Here is a 23,660-nt window from a genome sequence, read left to right as displayed (position 1 = left end):
CGAACAAGTTCAGGGATTAATATCGTCATTTGTCAACTGTATTACAGACATTAATTCGAAGACCTTCACTTTTATACCATTTTGAAATAAAATTCAACGCTGATTGCATTTGGTTTGAAATGAAATTTCCTATTTCTCCATGAACCATTATGATGCAGATATCATACGCATAACTTATTAATTCGAAACCGAGACACGCTAACTTTTTCAAGAGATCATCGACTACTAATGACCAGAGTAAGGGTGATAAAACTCCACCTTGTGGACATCCCCTCCGAGTTTTGATAACTAGTCTGTTTCCTCCTTTTTCAGCAGATATCTCCCTGTTAATTAGCATTGCCTCAATTCAGTTGATAATACATAAATCAAAGACCTTCGCGTCCATAGCAGCTTCCACTTCACCAGGCAGTAGAGTGATATTTCCGAAAACCAGATTGTTCCTTCAGCAGCACACCAGTATTACGACATCAGTTGTCCTTTCACGATTGTTTCCACGACTTTCTCGTACCAGCGGCATCACGTGCGACATTGACATATTGGACCATTAGATTTGACATTACGGATTAAGACCGCGGAAATAAAACAACGCATTATTTTTTTGAGTATGTTTTTCGCTGGTCGATGTTTCGGAGACATAATTTTAATTGAAAAATCTATTACAAACTAGAAAGTTACAGAGAAAAAGTGAACTTAACTTTTGAAAATAAAAGCTTGCTACCTTGTAATATAAAGTCTAGTTTGGAGGGGGGAGGGGCAGGCAGGGCGGCCGCAGGACATGTGAGTGTGTTTGTTTGTTTGTGTGCGCACTTGTCTGCTCGGTCAATCTCAGTAAAAAGTGTGTAAGGTATACAAATTAAATAATATTTTATGTATAATTAATAAGAGTAGCGCTGTGAACTTACGACGACAAAAATGAAAATAAAGCGTTTGTGAGTGCTGTGTGTTGTTTGTGTGTACGTGTGTATGTGTGTGGAAGTTCCGCTACAGTCCGGTGCTTGGAAATGCATTTGCTGTTTTTTTTTTTGCTTTTGGAGAGTAATAATAATAAGATGCTTTATGTTTAGTAAAACTGTCCACCATGGATCGGTTGAGCATGGTGGCTGTTGATAATCTGCTGGGTTGGTGTCGTGAAGAGGGACGGCGAAATAGCACCCCCGATGAGCTGCTGCTGGGCGACATTCTGGGTCGAAGTGGCCGCGCAGGCGATCGTCGGATTCATCGTCAGCTGCTGGGAGGGCGTGACCTGCTGTTGCTGGGACTGCTGCCGGCCGGTGCTGGAGATGAGTCCGGGATGAATGTTCGGTTGGTTGCCCATCGGCATCATGTTGCTGTTGATAATGGACATGTCAACCTCGCCAAGGCCATTGACGGTGATGCCATTTACGAGATTTACTGCATTTCGAGCACCTTGAGCATCGAGTTGACCCCAGTACGCTTCGCTTGGTGATGTGGTGTTAGAGCCTGGCGGTGCCGGAACGGGAGCACCGGTATATCGGAAGTACGGATTCTTAAGATCTAGCGTGTTGCAGGAGGTGATCATCGTGCCCTCCAGCTTCATGTCGATTTCAACGTCATAGCTTTGTCTTTGATTAGCTGCCAGAACGACCTTACCGGACAGGACCTGGCCTTGCTTGACGAAAATGGGCGTTTGCAGCAGGCAACGCACCTGGTACCAATGGGTGAGAGACTCCGTCGGTGCGGTCGACAGCCAAATCTGCGAGCACGAGCCAGCAAACTCCACATCGAACCAGAAGGCCAACCCGTGGCACGTTCCCGTCTCCAGAATGTGGAACTCGACGTCAATCGCGATGCGATGCAAGTCCTTCTCGTCGGCGGTCAAAAAGTTGGTCGTGTGTCGGATCGATTTCGCCATGCAAATGCGTATGTCAAACGTGTCCACGATCGGCTGCCGGAAGTACTCCTTCATGGCCGCATCCCGCAGGGACACCAAGTTAACGCCGTGGAACTCGGACTGCATCCAAAAGTTTGCCTTGTTGTACTGCTCCATGTAGAGTGCCTCGTCCGTGAACGGCGCAACGTGCAAATCTCCCCGCGACGGGAACATCTTGCCCTCCGGCTTGAGCCACTTTTTGCCGTGCAAATAAGTCTCCAGCATGCGCTCGTTGTACAGCATGTAGCCCATCGGTTCCGAGATGATGACGTCCACCATTTCGGGCAGCTCAATCTCCTCGATCTTGCCGGCAATCACCGTAATCTTGCCGTTCAGATTGTTCGAGTGCACCAGCTGCTGGGCGTACTGGGCCATGTTGCTGGCCTCGACGGCGTAAACCTTGGCGGCACCAGCTTGAACGGCGAAAAACGATAGAATGCCTGCGAAAGAAAAAGAAAGTTAGCATTTAGATCAGGGTAATAAAAACATAAATCATAGTTACATCAGGTTTAGATTTGAAAATAGTATCGAGCCCGCTTGCGTGTTGTGCGGCGATTAATCATGGCTCCAAATCCTATCAATATACCCCATCATCGAAATCCAAATTCGATCAAAGTTCATGCAAGGGCGTAATGCAACTTGGGGTACGAATCGGGGGCCATAAAACAAACAAAAAAAACTTCTAATTTTTTATAGCGATTGTCCACGCTCCATACATTTTTTTTGTATGGAAATTGTCCACGATGGGGGTTGATTCGCAATTCGCAATTTTTCAGTGTAAGAACGGGCCTTGACCGATCTTATGCACTAGGTTCCCGACGAACACGCACTGCCCTTACACCTACATCTCACCCTTGCTCTGAGTCAGTACGAGCAGCACGCTAGAACACGCTTTGAGTGTTCGTGCCAGGCATGCACACCTTCTTTTCCGGTTACGCATTTTAACTCGGCCGGGGGTGGTACATTACGTAGGGTTTGATGTAAGTATAAGCGCCTAACCATTTATAGTGTGCCTATCAACTTTCATTAAAGCAAAAACTGTTATATTTTTAGTTTGAATTCAAAAACTTATTGTTATTTACTGTGTATTGTTTTCTCCTGAAATCTTCCCTATTGTTGAGTCTGTTTATCTGTTGCTATTTCTTTTGTCGCGGTGTTTTGTTACAATTTTTGGTCCTAAGCATGTTATAAAAGTTTACCAAAAATACAATAGTAATATTTGTGTTAATCCTTTAACCATTCCATAAATTGAGTAAGGGCTCAAACCTCACTTGTTTGAAAAAAGGGTGAAGATTAAAAACAATTGACAGTAAAAGATAATTTATTTTATAAAAATCAAGTATCAATAGTAAGAGAATGATTAGCGTATTTTGAAGAATAAAAATGAGAAGCTAGATGTATTAGATGTAAAATTAGACAATAGTTAATAAAAAGAGATACAAAACAAGCTTAGATTATAGTAATGATAATTTATAGGACAGATAAAGAATTATTCAAATAAATAAATTCGCAATAAAATCAAAAAAGATTAAGCGAATGATAAATAGACTTGATATTACTAGTACATTAAGGAAAAGTATATTTTTAAAGAAAAAAAAAACAAAACAAAGTTTGTTACAGCAGCATCAATTGATAGAAAAGAGTGGAAAAGCTTTGAGAGATAAGAGAATCAAAAGTTAGTAAAATTAAAATCAAATGTTGGATATTAAATAGAAGCATCAGTGAAGAATTGGGAATCAGAAGAGCAAAATAAAAATAGGAAATAGCTGGTAGCTGAGAATGAAGAGAAGAGAAACCCCGTTGTGCGATGTTTCAGGTACATCCACAGCAGTTGACTCAACATACTGCGAATCAAAACAATACCGTCTACAATCACAAATTACTTCCCTTTCCCACATTGTTGCGCCCCTTTCTTTTAGCCGTCTCGACTCTGACCCGCGGTGGTCAAAGGTTTACGATCCGTTTCCACAGGCCACCAGCTAGGTCATCATGAAAACCAAGCCAACGTGGAGGTAAGAAAATAGGACACTCGCAAGGAACCAGAGCTATACTGTTCTGATCAAGATAATTCGGATGATCTAACAGAACTACGGATGTAGTTAGTTACGCTCCTTCCAGGATGTTCCTTACGTGGACGTCAACCGAAGAGCACGCAACAAGGTCAGTGCCATTGCATGCTCTTAGGTATCAATCCTTGGCCTGCAGTGTCTTATTTCAACATATTAAAACTATTTTCAAAAATGTTTGATTTGGTTAATTACTATTTTCATAAAAGTGGTCTAACTTCATGGAAACTATGTTAGAAATGTCCCTTTAATCATTTATTATCTCCCTTCAACGTTTTATTAGACAAAATGGCTTGTTTTCTAAGGTGGCCCATTCTGCCCCGCACCCAGGAAAAAGTAGCCGAAAAAAACTTTTTTTTAAGTAGATAAAAATAGTTTTAAGCTAAAAATTTTCATCAACCAAGTATACAACATTGAAGGGAACATCCCAAAGCATAAGCCTACTACACTGAGTTCATAAATTTGTATGTTTTTCTATGGTTTTTGGCGCATTTTACTTAGGCGGGCCATTCTGCCCCCCCTGCCCCTATTGACCTCGGCATAACGCCGGTCGGCAGTTGGACTCACAATCCAAAGGTCGTCAGTTCGAATCCCGGGGTGAATGGGAGCTTTGATGTAGAACGTGGTTTGGATTGCCTTACGGTTTCATGCACCATTATCAGGCAATTAGAAATTTCGTTCAAAAGAAGAAAAACATTTTTTTTTTGCCAAGTACCCAACTGAACCCCACACTCCCCTACACACTGGGAATTATAATTTTCGATAGCGAATTGATGATAGCGTGCTATAAAACCATTGGCGTAAAAAACGAAAAAAAAACTCTTTTTCTGCGCTACGCGCGTACGCAAGAGTTAACATCGATTGATGATGAATGGTGGTGATAGTAGTGAGGTGAAGTTGGGAGAAAAAAAATCACCAAAAGATGGATGATGCAAACACAGAACTGAACAGCTCCCCACCCGGCCCGGCCCCCTGGCAAGAGTCAAGGTCACTCACCCGAGCCAGCGCCGACGTCCAGCACGATCTTGTTGTGGAAGTCCTGCGAGTTGCTGTAGATGGCCCGCTGGTAGGTGCTGGTCCGGACAAAGTCCTGCATCATGTTCTGCTGCTGGGACAGATAGCCGTAGAACTGGAAATACTGTGATGCTGACGAGTCCTCCGTGCGGAGGTTGAATACTGAGTTGACCTTGCCGGACATTTTCTGCAGCAGCGACCGGAACAGCTGGCAGTCGGCTTTGGAGGCAAACTTCAGGTAAAGCATCTCCCCGCCGGCAACGACGACGTGTGATGTGTGGCCATGGTTCAGGTGCGTCGTTTTCGCATTCACCGGGTACTCTTCGAGTTGCTGGCCACCGCCACCACCACCACCTCCTCCCTCCTTCAGGATCCGGACGCTCATACCCTGCGGGTCATACCCACAGGCAATCGTCACGCTGTGGCCATATTTATTGACCAGGCAGTCATTGTCACCGATGATGAGGATGTTGCACCCGTGCAGTCTGGCCAATTGTTCGCACATTTTAACCCACACTGCTCTGTCTCTTTCTCGGTCGCCTTTATTCTTCGCTCTGGCAAGGGTTCTTTTCTTCCGGCAATCCGGCAGGGACACTTTTCGCGCTCACACACACGCACTCTGTTTTTCACCACCCGATTACGGAACAAAACACCGAAAATTCACGCGGTTCCGACGCGGTCTTTTTTTACAAGGAACAAGGACGGCGAAGTGTGAAAATTTTGCGATCCGTTCGTCCGTGTCTTCTCCGCGGTCTTGTCGCGATTCTTTCCTCCTTTTGGGCTGGCTGCTGGGGACTCGGACGGCGACGACGACGAGCATCGATGCTGAAAGCTGCACGAACACACACACACAAACTGACTGACTGATGGCGGTCGATTAGGCAGGGATGCCAGCGCAAATTGGTTGTTGTGAAGTCTGCGAGATCGAACCAAAATGTCTGCGGATAAATACATATTGTACACTCAATCGAGAAATTAAAAGTGAGAGTGTGTGCAACATGGAGTTAAACATTCTGTGCAGTTACTGTGAAGGTTTCCATAGCACTTCGAAAAGTTTAACTCCATGTTGCACGCACACACTCTCACTTTTAATTTCTCGATAGAGTTATTGTGCGATCAGTTCCTAGCTGGACTCGGTCACTGGAAACAACCGGCGACTCAGTGACCGACGAAATAGGCGGCGGGTCAGATGCGGGCATAAAAATGTCAAAATCTCTTCCCCCCTCACTTCGTCTCACCATCCAGCTGCAGCTTTGTTGACAAACAAACGGAGCACGCGGTCGCATGATGGCGGCATCGAGCCAGAATTGGGGGTGATCATGTGATTAAAAATGAAAGTTTTTTCAAGAAAAATAATATTTTTCCGACCGAATAAAAAAATTGCGAGCATGTTCAAACAATTATTCCTGATGTCGGAGAAGTGATAAAAAAGCAAAATTTTAATCCATAATTTTTTCTATAAATTGATTTTTTTCACTCCCACTGGGAACCCCTAGGTCTATCCACGACCGTTTCCAATGACCGTGAGAAGATGCCAGAAAATCCAGCTACGAGCTAAATCCACAATATCTACGTGCGCATGTATTGCGTGTACGTACACGAAAAAGATTGAGGTTAAATTTTGTACCGGCCAGCAAAACAAATGACGCGCTAGTGAGCGTGAGATCGTGCTTAGATAACTCTATGGGACGAGTTTCAATCCCGTGTCAGAAATTTACCAACATATTTATCGTATGTTTACATTGTTTGCATCCAATGTCCGTATATTTACAGATGGATGACATTGGTTTGCATCAGGTTTCCATTTTCTTTTTAGCAAAAGTTTTTTGTCAGGCGACTTCTAGCTGGGTTTTTTTGACTGACCACCCGATATGTCAGCCAACATACTTCGCAGGGCTGTGACAGCTACATATAATTCTAGATATAATTTAACTCAAAAATGACGAACTCCTCGTCACAGTGTCCTGATGCAAACAATAGAGTTATCTACGTGCGCATGTATTGCGTGTACGTACACGAAAAAAAGTGAGGTTAAATTTTGTACCGTCCAGCAAAACAAATGGCGTGCTAGTGTGCGTGAGAGCGGGCTTAGATAACTCTATAGAGTTATCTAAGGCCGATCTCACGCACACTAGCACACCATTTGTTTTGCTGGCTGGTACAAAATTTAACCTCAATCTTTTTCGTGTACGTACACGCAATACATGCGCACGTAGATAACTCTATGGGGTCTCGGTGGCGCAGGGGTAGCGGCTTCGGCTGCCGATCCCGATGATGCTATGAGACGCGGGTTCGATTCCCGCCTTATCCACTGAGCTTCTATCGGATGGTGAAGTAAAAACGTCGGTCCCGGTTTCTCCTGTCTCGTCAGAGGCGCTGGAGCAGAAATCCCACGTTAGAGGAAGGCCATGCCCCGGGGGGCGTAGTGCCAATAGTTTCGTTTTTACACGCAATACATGCGCACGTAGATAACTCTATAGGCCCCCAAAACCAAAGCTAAAAACTCTATTCGCCACCTACATTCGAGTAGGAGAACTTTGGTGCAAGGTTACGTTTACGGTTTTGCGCGATAGGTGCAAAGGGGAGTGAAAACTATTCTAAGATTTTTTAAAAGAAAATTGATCTTTTGGAATAAAATAAAGTTAACAGGAGGTAAGAAATAAAAAGATCTATCGACTGACTTTTTGATTTTTTTGCTAAGTTGCCTTTTTCATTGAAAATTCTGAGATCCGGATTGAAAACGCGAGAATGAGGTTAGATTGCTAATTTTGAAAATCAATCCAATTATTATTTTTCAAGCAGATCTTTGCTTTTATGATAGAAGTGACTTTAAAAAATAATTGTCCACTTAAATAATCTACATTTTCAATTGATTAGTCATGTTTTGGTTGATTAAAACATTCCCTTATTTTGAATCAGATAATGAACAGGTTAAATCGACCATCTCAAAAATATTTTCGTTTATATCAATTAAGTTATTTATTTCTTACCTGAAAATGGTATAATTTGCTATTAATGTCAATTTTATGATGAAGTAAAACAATTTCAAATTTCAAACCAATTTACTCGCTGTAGGTTATAACGAAAACATCACCCCAAGTTTGAGCGCCCTCTAGGGGGGGTAATTTTGACGTTTGATTGCCTATGATCGAGCTCCCAGATACGAGATTTTCTTACAGAATTGGTTCTGTAAGAATCCTGCTAGAATGATTCTAGCAGCCTTGTCAGAATTCTGTAAGAATTTTGCAAGAATTTTCTTATAGAAAATACTGCTCACTGATTGGCTGACTTTTTACCGGTTCAAATCTGTTCTGTTTCGACCATTTGAACAAGATGGACGTTTTTTTTCGCGAAAAAAACACTGGTGGACACTTAGGTAATTTGAGTTCCGAAATCAATACTTAGCTGGCAGATTGAAACACACCATCGCAGGTAAGCCATCACTCCCACAATTGGGTCCTAAAATGAAGCATAGATTGCTGATATTATTGTTTACAGCGATAAAGCTTATTTTTCTGAGTACAATGACCCTTTGTACGACCACAAAGAGTTTAAAATGGATTTTTAAATCAATTTTGAAAAATTAACCTCGCGGTCCTTTTTGACAGAAAAGTTCCTACTTGACAGCTCGTTCCAAGGGGACCATAGTTGATCCATCGAAAAAATGTTGTCTTGTCAAAAAAAATTTTTGCATTAAAATTAAAAATAGTGATCAGAAATGGTTTTTAATCGTGTTTTTTACCGTTGTACATAAAAATTGACATAGGGCTTTAGTACCCAATTCCGGCACTTTGCATACAGATTTAGGCATTTATGAAACTTAACCAAAAACCTAACCTACTTTTCCGCTCTTTGAAGGCATGGATCTGCAGTTTTGGCGACATTCAGACCTCGGATCTAGAGTCTGGATTCTCTACTCGGCATCATTGGCCGCAACATCGTCTTCAAAGATTTCCAACCCGGACTACGCGTGTGTAAGTCGGCTTCCGAAGGATCAACAGACGCCTGGTGTATTGAAAAGTGATGCGACCGGCATTGAAGCCGAAAATGACTTGTATTAAGTTGAGAAATAAATTTTGTTCGAAATGAAATTTTATTTTGCCTTAGAAAATAAAAACAATCAAAATTCCTACAAAATTCTAGCAGGGTTCTAGCGGAAAGTTTTGCCGTCTCATTCTAGCAAAATTCTTACAGAATTCTAGCAGAATGGCCTGTCAGAACAGTTCTAGCAGGATTCTAGCAGGGTTCTAACAAAACCGGTTGCTTTTACCGGATTCTGCTAGAACCGGTTATTGCATTTGAGCTAGAATTCTCTGAGAATTCTTGCAAAGATCTGGCAAGATGATGGCAACGTTCTAGTAAGAATAATTTTTCTCAGCTAGAATTCTGTAAGAATCCTGCGAGAACGCCGTGACTGGGAGCTGTAGCCCAGTCACGGCGTTCTCGCAGGATTCTTAGAGAAATCTTACAGAGCGAAAATGTTCTTACTAGAACGCTGCCAGCATCCTGCTAGATTTTCTCAAGAATTCTTTGAGAATTCTAGCTCAAATGCAATAACCGGTTCTAGCAGAAGCCGGCGAAATCAACCGGTTCTGTAAGAATCCTGCTAGAATTTTGCTAGAACTATTCTGACAGGCCTCCAGCTAGAATTCTGTAAGAATTTAGCTAGAATGAGATGGCAAAGAATTCTGCTAGAATCCTGCTAGAATTTTGTTAGAATCAAATGGCAGAAAATTTTGGTAATAACCAAACAATTAAAAATATTCAATTTAAAAAACATAACACAAGAATCTTTATCAATTTATTAAACACTCAATTTTCAATTACACTTCATCTTCACTTCATCTTCACACACACATTTTCTTCGTTTTTCCTGTGACTTTTGGTGAGAAATCGGTAGTGCTGAGGGCAAATATAGTCGTCTTCCGGCAGGATTCCGGCGGATCCGGGAAATATGCCGTCAAACTTGACATGTCCAACTTAATTTCCAATTAGCGGCCGCCTGAATTGAGGGTGCTGGTGGTGAAGTTCCTCCGTGGGCCATGTGGTTCTCGCTGACAGTTTTCCTAAAAATTGATCGAGCCTTCCAGGTCGAGGCAATGGAAACCGTGCCTGTGGAATTGAAATTGAAGAATTAAAGTAACTTAAAGGAAAACATCTATAAGTATTTTTCTTACCATATTCGGGTTGGCCTGGCGACCAACGGAACGACGCCGACGCTACTTTTTCTGATGGCAAATTTTTGTCACGCGATTTCTGACAAGATGGCGGTCACAATGTAGTTTGGCGAAAATGACGTCATTTTCGACGAACTTTGCGCTGCCAGATTGTTCTAACAAAATTCTTATAAAATTCTAGCAGATTTCGCTCTGTCAGAATATTCTAACAAAATTCTTACAGAGTTCGGACAGCCCTGCTAGAATCATTCTAGCAGGATTCTAATAGAACCAATTCTGCCAGAAAATTCCGTGTCTGGGAGCTGTCACAGCCCAGCGAAGTATGTTGGCTGACATATCGGGCAGTCAGTCAAAAAAACCAGCTAGAAGTCGCCTGACAAAAAATTTTTGCTAGAAAAAGGTAGGAAACCTGATGCAAACAAACGTCCAACTGTCATGTAAACATACTTTGAATGTGTTGGTAAATTTCTGAATAGAAAGCCTTATTCGCTCCCGAACACTCTCATTTCTACTCTCCTTCTCTCTCTGATCGGCTCAGTCTCCGAACGGCTCAGGCAGGCCGAACGTCGCCGATCACTCTGTACTGAAAACATTTTTTCTCTGATGCGCTGCGTTATACTCATTGATTTGGGTTGGCTAAATTCAATGTTATCAATTAAATTGTGCATTTGTTTGGATTTCATAACATTATAGACATCATTCAAAGAAACATCCACCAAGAAAAAATCAAATTGATGGCAAACTGAGGGCGAGAAAACTGCAGCGCTGGCGTTTTGTGAGAATGGCTCTTCGCTGAGCATGGTAGTGTGTGAGTGTCGTCGAGCGACGGAGTAGGCAAATATTTTCACGATGTATTTGTTCGCTGAGTGAACAGTTCGGGCCACTCGCTGGCTGCTTGCGATTATCATTCGCTCATGAATGCTAGCGGGTTAGAATAGCCCTGTTTGAAAAATGTCGCACGTCGTACGAGTTGTCGCACGGTTTTGATTTTACCGTTTCGATATCGATTGGTCGAAAGGACGACAAGCGTGTGACAAACACTTGACAAGCCCGACATTGTTTTTTCTATCGATTTTCCTTCCATTTGACGTCACGATTTTCGTCGACGCAAGCAGTTTGACAGTTCTTTTCAGTTGGTCTTGTTTTAACTTGATTGCAACCGGATTGAACCAGTTTTCGTTGCTGTTGAGCTTCGCAAGGATTTTGGTCGGATGGTAGGTGAGTTGTGTTATTTTTTCTGCTGGAAAGATTCAGCCGGAGTGGGCGAGCGGCCAAATCTTAGTGTCCTGTGTTCCAGGTTTCCTGATTTCGGTCATCGTGGTGGTAGAGGCGAAGGAGGATGGGAAATAGAGATAACCCGGCGGCCATGCCGGAAGACGGGAGGAACCGGTCTGCGGTCAAGGAAACGGATGTTTTACTTTCCACGGGAGGTTGCGGTGCATTCCCAAATGAGAAGAAGAATGAAATACCAAGTTCCGCCCAAGGGAACACAAAGAGAGAAACGGAACTTCCAATTCCTAGGGAGTTGTTCACTGTTCTGGTGAATGAAAAGGAGGAGGAGGACGGAATAATATACTCCCGGCGGCGTTTCTGAGTCGACAGAAGTTGTTATCAATGGAACTGGTGAGTCATGTTTTTGAAGTAATAAAAAAATCAAAAAATCAGACATTTAAAAAATATTTATGGATACATAAGCTCACAATTTTATAATTTCAAAAAAATATAATTTAAAAAAATCAAATTTCAAATTTTCAAAATTCATATATATTTTTTTTGAATTCTAAGATTTGAAAAAAATATGATTTAAACATTTCTAATATTTGAAAACAAAATAAAATTTCTTACATGTTTCACACGTTTTAAAATTTGAAAAACTTCTAATGATTTTAAAATGTCTGTTTTTCTTTTAAATTTCTGAATTATAAAGTAAATAAATTATAAAATTATAAAATTATAAAATTATAAAATTATAAAATTATAAAATTATAAAATTATAAAATTATAAAATTATAAAATTATAAAATTATAAAATTATAAAATTATAAAATTATAAAATTATAAAATTATAAAATTATAAAATTATAAAATTATAAAATTATAAAATTATAAAATTATAAAATTATAAAATTATAAAATTATAAAATTATAAAATTATAAAATTATAAAATTATAAAATTATAAAATTATAAAATTATAAAATTATAAAATTATAAAATTATAAAATTATAAAATTATAAAATTATAAAATTATAAAATTATAAAATTAAAAAATTATAAAATTATAAAATTATAAAATTATAAAATTATAAAATTATAAAATTATAAAATTATAAAATTATAAAATTATAAAATTATAAAATTATAAAATTATAAAATTATAAAATTATAAAATTATAAAATTATAAAATTATAAAATTATAAAATTATAAAATTATAAAATTATAAAATTATAAAATTATAAAATTATAAAATTATAAAATTATAAAATTATAAAATTATAAAATAATAAAATAATAAAATTATAAAATTATAAAATTATAAAATTTTAAAATTATAAAATAATAAAATTATAAAATTATAAAATTATAAAATTATAAAATTATAAAATTATAAAATTATAAAATTATAAAATTATAAAATTATAAAATTATAAAATTATAAAATTATAAAATTATAAAATTATAAAATTATAAAATTATAAAATTATAAAATTATAAAATTATAAAATTATAAAATTATAAAATTATAAAATTATAAAATTATAAAATTATAAAATTATAAAATTATAAAATTATAAAATTATAAAATTATAAAATTATAAAATTATAAAATTAGAAAATAAGAAAATTATAAAATTATAAAATTATAAAATTATAAAATTATAAAATTATAAAATTATAAAATTATAAAATTATAAAATTATAAAATTATAAAATTATAAAATTATAAAATTATAAAATTATAAAATTATAAAATTATAAAATTATAAAATTATAAAATTATAAAATTATAAAATTATAAAATTATAAAATTATAAAATTATAAAATTATAAAATTATAAAATTATAAAATTATAAAATTATAAAATTATAAAATTATAAAATTATAAAATTTTAAAATTATAAAATTATAAAATTATACGACGAGATGAGCTGAAAGACCAACCGGAAGAAAAAGCCAAAAACCACGTGTAGATCGCAACTTAGATTAATTTACAGAAAAAATACATCTAAAAATAATTTAAAAATAAAAAAAATGTGTATTTTTACTGCAACATAACCTAAAAACCCAAAAAAACAGAACACGACAAAGGTACGACAACCTGAAAAACAAAACCGTGCGACGTCGGTCGAATGTCGTACGACAATGTCGAACAATTTCGATGATCGATCGCACGACAAATACGACATTTTGGTGCAAAAACGTATGACATTCGTGCGAATGTCGCACGACATTGTCGTGCGACGTCGTACGATTGCACGGACGACAAACGACGGACGTCCGACGGACTTTTCAGTCAGGGAGGCGACGAATGGATAGGCGATGAGTGAGTGGTTTCTGTTCATTGAACCGAAAATCAGGACCCTTGATCCAAACCACTATCAAATGCAAGTGTTTGGGCGATTGACTTTTTGGTATTTTTTGACACGTTATTTTCATTCGAGAGGCTCACGCTTTTCAAGTGTTTTGCTAATGAATTTGACCCTCTGTCTTGAACTATTTAAAGTGATGATGAAAACACTTGAAATTGATCTTAAGATCTACCCAAAACAGCCACTATCCAAAGTCAAGGTGATTTTCCTTTTGAATTTAATGTGTTTCACTGATTGATTTTAGCGCGACTTTTATCGAAGGCTAGAACGAGTAGCACAAAAAACTCTCCCATATTCAACTGGCCGGCCGGAGCAGTGGTAGCGTGCACGACTAGCAAGCGAGAACTTGTATATCGCTTGAACGTTTTATTTTTCAACACCATTTAAAATTCAAGTGTTTGGCTATTGAAATTATTTCATGGTCAATCACCGAAATTTCAAGTGTTTTGCGATTGATATTTGAGTGCTCTGTACAGCAGGGCCAGATCATGTGCGAAACACTTCGATGCGCCTTGTGAGTTTTGCTCAGTGTGAGCTCGTGCTGTCACAGCCCTGCGAAGTAGGGTATTTTAACCATTAGTGGACCCCCTAGTAGAGCCGAAGCACATTTTTCACAAATTTTCAATATTTTAAGCACTTTTTCATAACCCTTTGTACAAAACAATGAAATCTGAAGTCTTTTGAACAATTTTGACTATTTGTTTCATCAGTTATTTGTTTTTGAGCAGAAAAATAGCCAATTGAAAACAAAGTTTTTTTTGCCTGTTGTGGACCCCCTTTTCCTATAGTGGACCCGGGTCCATAATCCGATTATGGACCCGGGTCCACTATAGGCAAACTGTTATTTTTATACCAAATTTAAGCGATATTTGATGTTTTGATGAATGGTGTAGGTCTAATGGTAGATATAATAAATAAAAGATGGATTTTGCTCACTTTTCATCAAATATTTTTTGTAAACAAATTTGGCTTTAAACAACAAAAAACCTAACAGACATTTAAACACATTTATTTCCGAAAAAGGTCAGAGAAAACGTTTCAAAAACCACTGTAAACATAAAAATAATTTAAAAAAAGTATCATTGATGCAAATTTTTCCATATTAATTACATAAATGGTTGACCGAAACTAAACAATAGAATTGTTTACAGTTGCTTATAAAACCACGCATGTTTTGTTTTTATTATTATAAAATATAATTTCAAACTTCAACTATCATGCTTCAGTTAAGTACAATTAACTATAGTTTTGATTATTTATAAATTCTTAAGGCTTCAGCATTGTTGGTACTTTTAACAAGAAAACAGCTATATTTATGCTCATAATTGAAATAATATGCGTTTAGGTTGATAACAACAAGCATTTACTGTATGTTTAAGAGAAACTTTTGCTTGAATACACAGTTTTCTTCATTTTTGAAGGTTTAATTAACAGGGGTCCACTGTTGGAAAAGTTTGGATTTTCGTTGTCCTATATTGGACCCCCCTAATTTTTGCTCGAAAGTTGCATTTCTTCGCTTTATTTTAGTAAAAATCCTTAAACTTACACTATTTCGACTTGCTGAAGTTAAATAATCAGTCAAAAAATGATTGGATGGTTAATTCAATCATAAAATATAAATGCAGTTTTGTTGTGAAAATGCTAGTGGCCATGGCTGATTTCAGATGTCGAAATCAAAACACTTATTTTGGTGAAAAGGACAATTCAATGTCAGTCAACATTGTTCTAAATGATGCTGAACATGCCAAATAACAGATTTGTAGACAACAACACGCTTGAAATTGTGATTTTATTGAATTTTCCAAAAACCCTTCAGAGGGTCCACTATAGGAAAGGGGTCCACTAATGGATAACGTACCCTATGTTGGCTGACATATCCGCCGGTCAGTCAAAAAACCAGTCCCCTGACAAAAAAAACTTTTGCTAGAAATAGATAGAAAACCTGATGCAAACAATCGTCCAGCTGTAATGTAAACATACTTTGAATGTATTGGTAAATTTCTGACTAGAAAGCCTTATAAAAGTGTGTAAAAGTGAACTGAAAAACGTGTAATGCTGATTCTCGGTTTAGAAGCCTTTTATCTTAATGTTGAGTACAAACCGTGGGAATTTAGAAATGAAAATAGAGCTTTATGACGTTTCGCGTACGCACACTAGCGCACCATCTGATTTTGCTGGATGGACAAAATTTAACCTCAATCTTTTTTGTGTACGTACACGCAATACATGCGCACGTAGAAACCTCTATAGAGCTATCTACACTGAAGATTAAAATTACGCCCAAAATGTGTCGATCTGACACATCGAATGTGTACACCGCGTTGTTTTGGAATCGATGTGTTGATTCTACACATCACGATGGTTTTTGATCGAAAATCCATCCAATGTGTAAACTGCTGTTTCGTTTGATCTGCCAATTTTGCCGGTAGGTGTCACTACCAGTCTTGGACTTAGACGTAAGACAAAGAGTGAAAAAAAAAACACGCGGCTTTTCTTTCCGCATTTTGTTTTTGGTAAATTCCTCAAATAGTTATTGAATTATCTAAACTTATAAATTAATTTTATAGATTATAATCAAGGAGATGCTTTCGTCATTCGGTGCTGCACAAATTTCGACCGGGCCGTGGCAAATTTGACCAACATCCTGGATATTCAAGTTTGGTCAAAATCGAAGTAGGCTCTTCACCAAGGCGGACAACCCGATCGAAGACTGTCCGAGGGATTGGTCGATTCTTACCGCAAAAAGTATTCGTCGTCGAAGCCCAGTGGTTCTGCTCTGACTCCTGGTCACGACTAAACTTGAGGAACCTCGCCAATCAACTTCCGTTTGTGTCGTTTGCGGCGAAAGGAGAAAAAAGAACAACTAACGAAAACATCAGGATTCCACGCGATGAAATTGAACGGATCGGATTTGGTGATGATCGCGAGAGCAATCGTACTGGAACTGAACGTTGATTGGGGATTGGTATTGTTGCGGAGATGACTTCTGCGGTGTTGCTTCGGTGATCCGTTGAAGTGCTACAACGACAACTGTATCCCGAAGATTCTTCATCCGACGAAGATGATAGCTTGAAGCGATAAAGATAACCGGTACCAGTGCAACGACCGCAAGGAGACTGAGTTTATCTGCAAGAAGAACATGCCATAGGCGCGAAGAAGTGCATTTCCGATGGAGATCCGGATTGCGTTGATGCGGCGGACAAGTAATGATCAATTTGCGTCCGTTAATGAAAGGTGTTAGTCAGGTAGGGTATCTTCTTCTTTATGGTTGGAATTTGGGGTTAACTTTGTTGAATTGTAGGGTTCTTCCGAATCGTGGTTGATCTTCAGTAGTACTTCTAGTGAAATGCAACTCATCCTGCACACGCTCCTGAACCTATGCTGAGTTTCTCCCGTCGATTTTCAACTTGATGTCGTAAAGTCCAAGATGGATAAAATAATAGTGAGTTGATCTGCAAAAATCTACCATAAAACATTTTAGCTCATCTTAAAAAATTTCAGCTCAGACCAGCCTTTGCCAGAATACTTAGGCCTGCTGAGGATGTTTTGTCAGTACAGTACCCCTTTTACGCGTCAACTGGCCTGTCACTAGAACCTGCAGAACATCACACCCCATCCAACGCGGTGTTCCGATTGATGGCCATGTTTGCGCAGCGTCATGCGGACGCGACGAAAGTCGAACAGCACAAGGTGGACATCAACCGGCGACCCACTCTGAAGCGTACTTTGACGGGTAACCTGCTACAACATCCGACATCCTACCTGCATAGCAATAGCGCTCAAACGCCGACGGTTGGTTGATATTTTAATGTTAAATTTAAGTATAGAAATGTTTTCATAATAAATATTTTGAAATTTAATCGTCTTTTATGAAAATTAAAGCAAATAAGTTTAATCTATTCATCAACAGGTGGCAGCACAATATTCCCGCTATTCGAGAGCTTCCAATTTTTGCCACCAGGTGGCTACCGCCTAATGAAAAGTTACACATTTGATGCGTTTTTGGCCAGAATCCAGCCAATGTGTTCCGGCCTGTTTACACGGCGCGATGGTTGAAGCGTGGTCTTGTGCGAAAATGGTTGGATTCAACGCTTTTTGGTGTAAATCTGATCTTCAGTGTATGCTCACTCCAACGAATTGTCAATGTTAAACAAAGAATAAATCTGTCAAATTTGATTAACAGTAAACAAATCGCTTGGAGGATGCTTGAAGCGTCCCACCAAAATTTGTTTCTGAATTTTAAACGCTTCAACTGTTTTTTTTTTTTTGTGAAATTAACGGTAACACTAGATAAAGTGTTTCAAAAATGTTCGAAGTTTGCTGCCGCCTGTGCTTGGAGCAGGTTCCGTTGAGCCGCGTCCAATCGCTGTACGACAAGCACCAGGACTACACAATAAGGGACAAAATCACGGAACTCTTTCAAATAGAGGCAAGTTTCCAAAGTATGGGTAAACATTTTTCAACATTTAATTTTCTGTCTAGTTTTCAGACACCGAGAAGCTCTCCACCGTCTGCAATGCCTGCCTCGAGAAGGTCGAAACGGCCAGCAAAATACGATCCTTTTTCATCGCGGCGAACGATCGTTTCCGGCGAATTATGCTGGGGTGAGGCTTGGGTAGCGTTCGTTTGCAGGCAGAATTCTAACTTTACTGTTTATTCCAGCTGTGAAGATAAGAAGGAAAGCAAGGAGCCCAAAAAGGACGAAGATTCTTTGGTGGTGAAAAGCGTGGCCGATACGGACGATGGCGATCCGGAGGATGTTAAAATGGAACCCAGCGAGTCGGCTGAGAAAATTGATACAGTCGCTGAGTCGGAACCGGTTCCGAGCGATCAGGAGGAAGAGGAAGAACATCTGGTTATGTTGGAGGAAGTCGCGGAAGAAGATTCACCTGATATGAGTGTCAGCATTTACGACGGAAGCGAAGAAACCGGTTCAGAGCACAAACCCGATGAGGAGGATGAATTTGAGTTACATGAGATGGAACAGGAGGACGGAGAGGACGCTGTTGAAGTTTTGTCGGAAGTTTTTTCATCGGAACAGGGTTGCGATTTGGAAGAGGAAGAACAGCGTTCGAGCAATGAAGTTGTGGAATTGGATGAAGTTATCAAGAGGACGGTCTCGATTGGGGCTCCAGGCGATGAGGAGTTTAGCGTCGTCATGATTGAGTACCAATGTAACGTGTGCAATGAGGTATTTGAGGACAGAGTCTCCCTTATTCGGCACACAAATGGAACTCACATCAAAGAGTATTCGAAGAACTGTCGTCACTGTTTGAGCGTTTTCAGAACTGACGAGGAATTAAAGGAACACGATTGCATCGTAAAACCACGTCTTTTCAAATGCTCCAAATGCAACCGGAGCTTCCAAAGCGTTAAAGAACTTCAAGATCACACAAAGATCTCCCATCGGATCTACGAGATTCCTATCACCAAGCCTCAACCCCAGGCCCGTCGAAGCAATACCTTGAATCAATGTTCCCACTGTCCAAAATCATTCGCCAACAACCGGACGCTGGTGCGGCACGTTCAAGACGTTCACCCGGAAACAATTCAAACAATTCTCACCTGCCAGCGTTGCGAGCAGCAATTCGCCAACGAAGCTTCTCTCCAAGCGCACATGGCGGCGCACGAGAAAAACTACGAGTGTCGATTCTGCGGGAAGGTTTGTCCGACGTCCGTTGCCCTGGCCGGTCACGAAAATACCCACACCAAAGATCAACCCTTTCAGTGTAACGAATGTGGGCGTAACTTTGCGCAGTACACCAGTATGCGACGCCACATGAAGATTCATTTCAATGAGAAAAAGTACAGTTGTGATCTGTGCCCGAAGCTGTTCCGGCAACGGTCTGTTATGCTTACTCACAGGCGCATTCATACGGGTGAAAAGCCGTTCGAGTGTGGAGTTTGCAAGAAGAGCTTCCGCGATCACAGCACGCTGGCCAAACACAGGAGGGTTCACGAAAAGGACGGTCCAAAGCGGAGGAAATCGTAGATCGATTGTAATTGAGTTTCATGAATTGTGAGAAATAAACCATTAATTTGTAAATAAAAAGAAAAAAAATAAACAATTTTATTTGTTATTACCACTTTGGTATTCCGTTCAGAGTTTCTAGGATATTAAATTCAAAGTAAAAAAAATTAACATGCATTACCGTTTTGCCTTCTGAAACAAGTGTAGACGCTATCCAAAAGTGACATATTTTTTTTTTGAATTTTTGACGCCCTCATTCTCGTCAATTTTCCAAACAAAAAAAAAACTCTTTCAATATGGATTGTCCCGATGACATTTTTTCGTAATGTTGCCAATGAAAGTGTTATCTCAATTTTTTGTTTACCGATCTTCAAAACTTGTCAAAAAAAATCAGGGCGCAGAAAAAAATCTTGCTAAAATATTAAATTTTTATTGAAAAACGAACGACTTAAAACACGTTGTATTACATTCATTGTTTGCCTTTTTAATCAAACAAAAACTAAATAGGTTGATGGCAAGCAATTTGTAGAGTTCAGAAATTTATTTAAGTTAAACAGAAGATGTCCAAGAACTGGCGTCCCGTTTCACCTTAAAGTTATTCTTGCTCCAAAATTTTGAAATTTGGTAAAAAACATAGAGTCAGGTGGGATTCGAACTCACACCTCTGGATTGGTAGTCGGAAGCTCTAGCCATTCGGCTATCAAGGGATTAATACTCCCTGAGTGAATTAAAGCCGTAGTGGTGAAATAATGTCACAAAGTCATTTACTATATAATAGAGGACGTCAGAAATGAACTCAAATCACTCAAAGTTCATTTTGTGAGTGACTTTAACATTTTGGCCTAGTTTGACAGCTACCTCGTTCCCAGGTTTTCTGTGGGAGAGAAAAGGAGGCGAATACTTTATGATAATCATACCTGTCAAAATTCCTAGCCTCAAAGTTTTGTCGCGAGTTGCTTTTCTCTTCTATACAACAATCCCTTCCCCAACAATTCCCCTACACACCACACACCATTATAATCTATAAATAACTCGAACCGGTTGGTACGGTATGTCCCCGGCTTCTTCTTCTTCCCCTGATGATTCTATGAAATGTGGGATCCGTTCATAGAATCTGTCTCATGCGGTTAACGTGAAGACTCCCATCATTGCCACGATTTTTCGTTCAAAGATATAAATTTTGCGTCGCTTTCAATATTTTGACAAAATTCCTTCTACAAGTTGTTTAGAATAGTGCTCTACACATGCTGATTCCTTTTGGTAACGATTATCCCATTCCTTGCAAAGTTATGGAAATCGTCATTAATCAATGATTGCCAACTAGGCCGTCAATGACTGTGCCACAAAATTATATAAATTTTGAAGCACAATTGATTTAGATCAAAATTTCCTTCAGTGGCTTCAAGAAGGCAACAACCGGCACATGCTGATTTCTTTTGGTGCTGAAATTCGTTAAATTGAATTTAATACAGAATATTTTATAGTGATGATCAATTTTCTTCGAAAATGATCAACGGTTTCACCTTAATGCAACGCAGTAGGCCGGGCCGCTTTGATGAGTGTAATACACTTCGGGGGTTCTCGAAAGTACTGCAAACATTAATAATGACAAGAAGGAACTTGAGGCGTAATCTAACCATAAGTTCTTCCCGGATGCTTTCTTCGGACTGGCTGCGCTTGTGTTCGATTAGATTAGATTAAATTTTGAAATTTGGTAAAATTTCAAATTTCAAGCTCATTTTCCATAAGTTCCCATTTAAAAAAGGTATCAAAAATAACTTTTGACAAATTCCGGCGTTGCAACGTCACAAAAACTGTCCCAAACTTTAATATTACTACAGATATGGATTGGAAATTGAATTTTCTACATGTAGTAACTATGGAAAACTAATTTTAAGTTGATCAATAAACTGTCACTGAATCCGCTGTGTGAATGCCGGCCCCGATACTCTTCACGGGTGTTCCCCCCAGGAACAGAGAAAGATTTACTTACTTTTCTCGGGAGATGCGTATACGCGTATATTTATTGGTATATTATACTGGCCCTCAGTGTCTTCAAGATATGATAGATTTGGGCTCGCTCCAACCGACACAATTGAATTTTAGTAAATTCCCTGCGAATGATTAAAGTTGTGAATTTCGAGCTTGTGCTTAGAAAAGCCAGGCGCCTCCATTAAATCATTCTATTCTGGGCAAAGTGAAATTCAATGGAGGCGCTTGGTTTCTTAGATTGATTTCATAGCATTTGGACCCGAAATTTACAACATTATTATTTCGTAGGAAACTCAATAAAAATCAATTCTGTCAATTAGAGCGTGTTCAGGGAGCCCAAATCTATCATACTTTCACGAAACTTAAGGGATTACTGACATCAACTTTAAGAATGTCGAGTTGTAATACAAAATCCATACAAATTTGCAAAGTTTTAAAGACTTCATGAAAAAATCCTTATGTTTCACATCTTTTCCGATCTGTGATCCAAAGTTCAAAATGTGTAAAAATATTTGAGAGTAATTTATTTAATGTGAAATGGCACACCACTGGAAATCGACATTTTCTGATCATTGAATTTGCTGGAACAATTTTTTACTAACAAAACATGCAAGATTCCCGAATTTCAGCATAATCGGACCATCCCTTCATCGTGTGGTAGGTAAATTCTGCAACTAGGTACATGATTAAAAATTCGTTATCTAGTAAAATTTCAACTTGGCCAACAAGAAAATATATGATTCTTATGTATGTCGAGAAAATAGCATGTGAAGTTTTCAATTGCGCAAAATGCCCCTTAATTGGATCCAATCAAAAATCTGATCACAACATTCGATTCAATGTCGAATTTCTTTAAAAAATATCTATATTTTGTTTCCATGGCTATTGGAAAACAGAATTTAAAAAAAATACAAAAATCGCAAAATTAGAGATTCTTGCATGAAGTCAATTTTTTAAGAGCGAGTCCACGAACAGGGCATACCCCTTTATTATGGACGTCGTCAAAATTCAATTAAATTGCAAAATTCAAAGAAAAGGCTAAAAAGTGCAAAGAAATTAAGGGTGGAACATCTGAATTGATGAAATCTAAAGAAAGTTACTGGCATTTTAACTGGAAAACAGGCCCATTTTGAAAATCAAATTAGAAAGTGTTCCTTTAATTTCAACTCGATTCGACCGGGAGCTTGTAGGGGATATCCTGGGACTACCATCTGAGGCTGAGTATGGTTTGGGTAAGGCAGTTTAACATACAAAATAAACACTTTTTCTTTAATTAAATTGTGTGGGTGTATTTTTTTTTTGCTTGGAAGACCTCTTGGATCCAAATTTTTGGTGAGAATTTTATCAAATGTGTTCTCCCGAGTCAATTTCACAAAAGAAACATTAAGATGTTTATTTTCACTCATTACATTCTTTACAAAATGAAAGGTTTAAAGAATAAGAAGCGGCCTTTTCTCGGTGACATTTAGTATCCTTGAAAACGGACCGGAGTTTGATTTTTTTTAGTCGCGCAAAAAGTTCGACTGTCTCAAAGTAGTTTCCCTTTCTTTATTTCACGAATTGGACAATTGTCCATACAAAAAAAAACCTTAACCTGATAAAAAGTTGTAAACTAACAGGTTATCGTTATAAATAAACGCACAAATTACAAATTACAAAATTATTGATTCTTGATTACATAAATTTCATCGGCCATTTTCACTTTAGTATATTTTATAATAAATTTCAACCATACCTGCAATCTAATTCATGAACCATTTATAGTAATACTACAATGTTTACAACCATCTCATTCATAAAGAAGGAGAAGTTTGGCAAAATACTACAGCCAATCACAGGCAATTCTGATGTAAACATACTAACCTCTCCAACCACGTGTTGCATGTAGAGGAGAAAATCGGGGAAAATCATTTCCCCTGCGGTGGAGTTACGCTTTTCTCAAAATTAGCCCTTTAG

The 23,660-nt window shown here is 38.4% G+C and overlaps 2 protein-coding genes and 1 long non-coding RNA gene across 3 annotated transcripts; 2 read left to right on the top strand and 1 right to left on the bottom strand.

Moving 5' to 3' along the window:
• Positions 1-590: 590 nt before the first annotated feature.
• LOC120422372 (histone-arginine methyltransferase CARMER) lies at positions 591-5,779 on the bottom strand. Its single transcript, XM_039585780.2, has 2 exons — positions 4,954-5,779; positions 591-2,331 (listed from the first exon to the last, which is right to left on the bottom strand). Exons 1-2 carry the CDS (start codon positions 5,474-5,476, stop codon positions 1,061-1,063), a joined length of 1,794 nt encoding a protein of 597 aa, XP_039441714.1. The 5' UTR covers positions 5,477-5,779; the 3' UTR covers positions 591-1,060.
• Positions 5,780-16,316: 10,537 nt separating this feature from the next.
• Positions 16,317-17,524, top strand: LOC120422376 (uncharacterized). Its single transcript, XR_008212669.1, has 3 exons — positions 16,317-16,986; positions 17,043-17,183; positions 17,243-17,524. It is a non-coding gene; the product is annotated as an uncharacterized LOC120422376 (long non-coding RNA).
• A 403-nt stretch (positions 17,525-17,927) lies between these two features.
• On the top strand, positions 17,928-19,802 carry LOC120422379 (zinc finger protein 260-like). The gene is made up of 3 exons (XM_039585787.2): positions 17,928-18,170; positions 18,224-18,345; positions 18,404-19,802. Exons 1-3 carry the CDS (start codon positions 18,048-18,050, stop codon positions 19,731-19,733), a joined length of 1,575 nt encoding a protein of 524 aa, XP_039441721.1. The 5' UTR covers positions 17,928-18,047; the 3' UTR covers positions 19,734-19,802.
• The last annotated feature ends 3,858 nt before the right edge of the window (positions 19,803-23,660 follow it).

This window comes from Culex pipiens, chromosome 3 (assembly GCF_016801865.2).
Source record: "Culex pipiens pallens isolate TS chromosome 3, TS_CPP_V2, whole genome shotgun sequence".
Classification (NCBI taxonomy): Eukaryota; Metazoa; Arthropoda; class Insecta; order Diptera; family Culicidae; genus Culex; species Culex pipiens.
Note: the sequence above shows the minus strand (reverse complement) of the source record. Positions and strands in the feature narration are given on the sequence as shown.